Source organism: Tetrao urogallus (genome assembly GCF_951394365.1).
Source record: "Tetrao urogallus genome assembly, chromosome: Z".
Taxonomy (NCBI): domain Eukaryota; kingdom Metazoa; phylum Chordata; class Aves; order Galliformes; family Phasianidae; genus Tetrao; species Tetrao urogallus.
In genome coordinates this window covers 63,306,544-63,312,972 of record NC_136816.1, presented here as the reverse complement: position 1 = coordinate 63,312,972, position 6,429 = coordinate 63,306,544, and the positions used below count along the sequence as shown (strand labels likewise).

The 6,429-nt window shown below is 45.2% G+C and overlaps 1 protein-coding gene across 1 annotated transcript in view; it reads left to right on the top strand.

Annotated features, from left to right (window-relative positions):
- Positions 1-5,289: 5,289 nt before the first annotated feature.
- EGFLAM (EGF like, fibronectin type III and laminin G domains) overlaps positions 5,290-6,429 on the top strand; it is a gene marked incomplete at both ends in the record, with an annotated part of 54,583 nt that continues 53,443 nt past the window's right edge. Inside the window, one exon of the mRNA XM_079548313.1 lies at positions 5,290-5,392. Coding sequence (XP_079404439.1) covers positions 5,290-5,392 — 103 coding nt within the window. The remainder of the gene's footprint in view (positions 5,393-6,429) is intronic.

The following is a 6,429-nucleotide window of genomic DNA, read 5'->3' as shown; positions in this document are numbered from 1 at the left end:
AAGCCAAAGGGAAACTGTATGCAGAAAAGTTATGACTTTAGGCAGCATATTGTAATATACACTCTTTGCACATCTGTGCCATTATGTAAGAGATAAAATGAAATAATAAGCATAAACAGCTACAGTATTGCAAGATAAGTAATTACTTATTTGTTTTGTTGTGTTTTTTTTTTTAACCAGTTAGGCAAGCATTTATTATAATGATTAGTAGATGCAAGGAATATACACATTCATGAAGCATTACTGTTTTCTAATTGAATTATAATAAGATACAAACCACTGTGATTTGTTTGTTTTTGCTATAAAACTAAATGTGAGTTGTCAAAATAAAGTTTGCTTGTTTTAAGTGATGTTTACATTTTTTAAACTTGTATCTGAAAACTGGTAAGCTAATGGTTCTTCTATTTCCATGCATTTATCAAGTTGCTATATTCAACAAATAAATCCCCAGGTCTATATAATATTATATGTCAGCACATGCATATGATGATATAACACATATTTAATATTTCATGTTAGAGTTATTATCATGATGGTGAAATATGTAAATTACCTTAGCACACCTTAAAAGCTCAAAGAGGTAAAATTTGCATTGAAATTTCTATGCAAATGCCATTAATAAGTTCTGCTTGGATTTTGGTACCCTCAGAGAGTTTTGCTGGAGAGGTTCCAACACAACTTTCTTCAAATCTAATCAGGATGGAGTAAAAGTAAAAATATAGATAGAGAGAGAGAGTGAGAGGGAAAGATAAGCTGCAGAAAGAACTATGAGATAATTGACTAGGTTACTTATAAGAAGAAACTGCAACAGTGACACCCAGAGTACCTTATTTTAGGTTATCCTTTGACATTTCCTATCATATTTAAAGTCCAAGAGAAAATGTATACATGCTGAATGTTTCCTGCAGTCTCTGAGAGCTTTATGCACTTCTTTTATGCACTTTCTGTTCCAGGTACTGGACAGACCAATCGGAGTGAAGCATTACTGGACCTAATGCTCACCAATATGGAGGAGATCATGAAAAAGGTAAAGATCAGAGGCAGTTTGGGCTGAGTGACCATGCCCTAGCTGAGTTCATGATCTCGAGGAATACTGGCCCAGCAAAGAGCAGAGGCAGGATCCTTAACTTCAGCGAGCAAACTTCAGGTTGTTTAGGAAATTTATGGATGAGATCCACTCAGAAATGATCCTTAGGGACACAGGAGCAGAACAGAGCTGGCAGCTCTTTAAGAATACTTTTCTGAGAGCATTAGAGCTCTCCATCCAAACCATAACAAATCAAGCAGAGGAGGCAAGAAACTATTATGGCTGAGTAAGGTTCTGCTGCTCAAAAGAAGCGGATGATGAAATTATACAATTGTACAACATTTCATGAGGTGGAAGCAGGAACAAGCAGCCTGGGAATAATACAGGGATGCTGTCTGGATATTCAGAAATGTGATCAGTAAAGACAAAGTGCAGGTGGAACCAAACTTGGTGAAGGGTCCAAAATAAAAAGAAGGTACTACACTGATCAGACAGGCAAAGGAGAGAATACTTCCTTTGATAAATGAAAAGGGAGAACTGGCTTCAACAGACATGGAGATGGCTGAGGCACTCAACAAGTTCTTTGCCTCAGACTTCATCAGCAGTCAGGTGTTCCATGCCTCTCACATCTCTGAACTTCTAGGCTGGAGTTAAGAGAGGCCTATCCATCTCAAATATAAGAACAGAGCAAATCAGAGACTAACTTATGAGACAGAATGTGTGCAAGTCCATGGGGCTGAACTACATGCATCCCAGGGTCCTGAAGGAAGGGCAACTGATGTCATCTCCGCAGGCTTCTGCAATGCCTTTAACTTGGAGAGGTAAAGATTTCAAGTCTGGACGATTAGGTGAATAAAGAATCGGTTTGATGATCACAGCTGTGGGGCTGTAGTCAGTGACTCTACGTTCAGGTGCAGGCCAGTGATGAGTGGTGTCCCTCAGGGTTGCAGCTTCAGACTGATGCTCTTCAACGACTTTGTCAGTGACACAGATATTGGAATTGAGTGTACCCGTACAAAGTTTGTGGACAATGCTGAGCTGAGTGGTGTAGTTGACACAAAAGAAGGAAGAGATGCTATACAGAGGGAGCTGGACAGAGTTGAAAAGCAGGCCCACATGTGAGGTTCAAGAAGACCAAGTACAAGGTGTTGCACTTGGGTTGAGGCAATCTCAGATATGTGTACAAACTGGGAGAACTCACTGAGAGCAGCCCTGCAGAAAAGGACTTGGGGATCTTGGTAGATGAAAAACTTAATATGAGCCAACAGCGTGCACTTGCAGCTCAGAAAGCCAACTGCATCTTGGACTGCATCAGCAGGGGTGGCAGCAGGGAGAAGGAGGTGATCATCCCCCTTTGCTCTGCCCTTGTTAGGTCCCATCTGGGCCCTGCATCCAGGTCTGGAGCCCTCAGCACAGGAAAGACATGGAGTGGTTGGAGCGGGTCTAGAGCAGGCCACAAAGATGACCTAAATGCTGCAGCACCTCTTCTGTGCTGTGAAGAAAGGTGGAGGGAGCTGGGCTTGTTTACAATGGAGAAGAGAAGGCTCTGCAGAGATTTATTGTGGCCTTCCAATTCTTGAGAGCTTATAAGACTTTTTGTATGATCTGATAGTGATAAGAGGGAATGGCTTTAAACTAAAAGAAGGGAAATTTAGGGTGGATGTTAGGAAGAAACTTACTCCTCAGAGGATGAAGATGCACTGGAACATATTGCCCAAAGAAATTGTGGATGCCCCACCTCTGGAGACCTTTAAGGCCGTGTAGAATGGCATCCTGGGCAGCCTGATATGGTGGGTGGCAAACCCTCCTGATCAGATGGGTCGGAACCAGGCGATCTTTAAGTTAAGCTAAACCAGTCTGTGATTCTGATTCTGTGAAATCCATGAAAAACACTTAACGAAAATCAACAATATATTATGGTTGATTAGACACAATGCTGCATTTTCAGAATTTGGCTTTTCAAAAACTGTAGATTATGAAGAAAAAAAAATAAAACAAAAAAGTTTTTGAGACTTCATTTGAAGAAAGAAAAATCCATGTTTCACAATTATGAAAATATGCACATACATTATTCTTAAGTTCCTTAACTGAGTTACAGTATCATCATGGAAACATCTAAAAAGGAGTAAAATCTTCTATACCTTCATAAATACTCCCTTTTCTTTATTTTTAGTCCAGAAGACTTCAATGATTTTCTTTTAATCTTATTCTGGACCACATATTTCCACATATGGAACTTCCCTGGAAAATGCTATAAATTCATACACTCCTTTTATTGCAAATATCTTTCAAATGAAGACAAGGCCTAGAACAAAGACACGTTTTTTTTCCCCATGAATCACAATGGAAAAGCCTGCTAACCTCACTTAACTGCCCACAGAGAAAGAATTCCATACTTGAACTAAAGAGCCTTTGGGTTGACATCCTGTTTTATCTTTTCTTAGCATAAAATTGCTTTCTCAGGGATTTACTGTTAAATCAGATGTTGAAAATAATTGTAGGGTTTTTCTTTATTTATTTTTATTTATGTTATGAATGGATAACTGTGTAGATCACTGCTAAAAATTTTGTTGTCCTAAGACTTGATGTGTCCACAGTAAGGTTCACAGAAATAAGAGAAAGACAGAGTTCATTTTCTGTCATGTGAAGTGCAAACCAAAAGGGAATTTCTGCCATTGGGCCCTGCACTTTTATACATGCTGTGATTCCTCCAGCTCTGCATAGGAAGGCTGGATGATAAGAGCATGTGGCATCTCAAATACGCAAGCAGAGCTATTCTTCATCTTCAGTCTCTTACAGCCTTGGACATGCTCTCCCTATGGGGATCTTTCCAAAATTCACATACTGTGCTCTCCATGGGGACCAGGCTTCTGTCTCCTTACCTCATCCCTGGAGTAGGCAGGAGATGTCCTCTCCACCACCTCTAGTGACAACTTTGATTTCCCCCCTCAAACAACTTCTTGAAGCTCTCATTGAGTTTTTAAAGGACGTGTGCACCAACTCCCTTTCTCTGATGTTCTGTCCAAAAGGGCTTCATCACTGTTTCCTTGTCTGTCCTCATATCTTGAAAGGTTACAGCTTTCCTTCTTCTCCTGTCTCAGCATTATTCCTGCAGAACTTTTCTTCCAATCTCTTACATTTTCCCTCTCCCTCCTCCCACCCTATGTCATAAAATTAGAGACTGGAACTCACTAAACAAAGTATTAGTGTTAGAAATTGAATAATGTTCAGAAAGAGACTGAATGAATATGCATAATTTATATGGACACCCAAACCAGTCAAAGTTATCAAAGTGAAGAGCAAAACAAATAACTCAACTTCATTTCAAAAACAAAGCCTACACAAACCCTCATGACGTAACAACTCTGATGTTTCAGGGTTTAAACTAACGAGGATTAGGATGAGACCTAAAGCAGAGGGCAGGTAATCCTACATCTGCCTAAGGCAAAGTTTCTTGCAACTTCCTCTATTTGTCAAGTGTCCAAAAAAGATTTACTGGAATAAATGGATTTGGGTTTTTGTCCCATGAACAGTATTGCTCCAAAAAGGGTGTCTGACTGTTTCCTGCTCAGTTTCTCCTGTTTTTTCCCCCTGGATCTTCAAACTCCATGACTTCCCCTTGCCTTCCTCACTTCATCCCTCTAATCTCCATCGAGTGTCTATATTAGTCTGAGTGGCTGGGATAGGTCTCAGCCTCCATCTGGGGTGATTAAACTTAATTTATCTTCTTACCTCAACAACAACTTCCTCATCGAATCCTCTGCTTATCTTGCTCCAGTACTCGGCTACCCCTCCAACCCCATCCCTCGCAGGGAATCCGGGCAGGAACCCTAAGCATCAACGGACCTCCGGAGCGACGAGCAGCGAAACCGGGGTCTCGGAGGAGAGCAGAGGGCCGAGAACATCCCAGGCTCAGAGGCGGGGTTCCGCGTGGCCCCGCGGGGCGCCGGACGAGGGACGGCACCGCGGCGTCGCGGGGCTCGGGAGCTCGGAGCTCTCGGGGCCACGGACCGACGTCGTCCCGCGGGGAGGTGCGAGCCGAGCCCCGCGCCGCCGCCCACCCCGGGGGCGGCTGTAATCCTATCAAAGGGCCGGCCCCGGCCTCCTCCTCCCCCGCTTCCCTTCCCGACCCTACTCCCCGAGAGGGTAAAAGCCGCTCCGCTGCGCGCCGCGCCCTCCTGGCCCTGCTCCCCGTCCGGCTGCCGCGCAGAGGGGACGCCGGCAACGGCCCCCGGCCTGGGCGGCGAGGGAACGTGGAGCACATGGAGGTGCCGGGTCGCTGTCGCCTTGCCTCGCTGCTGCTGCTGCTGGCTTCGTGCATCGGCTGCACGGCCGCGCCGCGGAGGAGCATCCCCCGGCGGCAAGGTAGGGATCCCCGCCGGGGATGCGGCGGGTGCTCGCGGAGGGAGACAGACTGCGCCGAGAGCTCCGAGAGCTCCGAGAGCTTCGGTTTGAGCGCTCTGCGAAGTTTCGGGTCCCTTTACAACTGGCGTTCCTTGGAGCACCCTTCCCTCGGGCCGGGCGGGAGCGTCCAGTCGGGCGACTCCGAGCACTGAAAGAAGCCGGAGTGCTGCCCCGAGCATCGTCCTGCTCCCCGACCTGCCCTCCCCATCGGGGAAGTGGCTGGATCAGCGACCCGTTCTCTCTATTATTTTCCGTACGATAACTCAGTTTACTGACCGAGACCCGGCTGAAGCCATGAGCTAAACGCTGCTCGTGTTAGCCGGAGCCCTCAACCTGCGTGCAGAGGTGGGAGGCGGTTGCCCAGTGCTGTCCTTCTGGCTGCAGGGCTGTCCTCTGGCTGTGGCAGGGACTGTGGTAGATAAAGTGTGTGTGTGACAAAGACTAGAGTATGCGAGAGAAAATAGCTGGGGAAGCAGTACTTTTATCAGAAAGCTGTACTTTATTGTGTACCGAGTGCGTCATTGGGTTCTTCACGATGCTGCCTCTCTGGCCGAGGGCTAACTGCGACCCAACCAGGGAGTTCCCGCTGGTGTCAAAAGGGTTTTACACTTTAATCAAAGTAGTCGTTAGCGTTCGAAAGCTCGGAGCCTGGGCTCTGAGCGGCGTTTGTAGCCCCTGCAGTCTGCAGCCTGTGAAACAGCGAAGCGAGATGTAAACACTGAGATGGGACATGGAGAGTGGTGAAATCAGGCATTCTGATACTCAGAAATGGTGTTGCTTAGGGGAAATGCTGATGTTCCAAAAGGTCTCAAAGTTGGAGACTATAGTGCAGTCTTTGGGGTCAGTGCTGATCTTATCACTGATTTTACCAGGATAAGATCAGCGGGAAATTTAATAAGTTTAGTGAATTTTGCCTCAGCTGACAAAATCACAGAATCAGACCCATTTTGCATTCTGTGTTGGTGTTTTTCTTTCTTTCTTTCTTTCTTTCTTTCTTT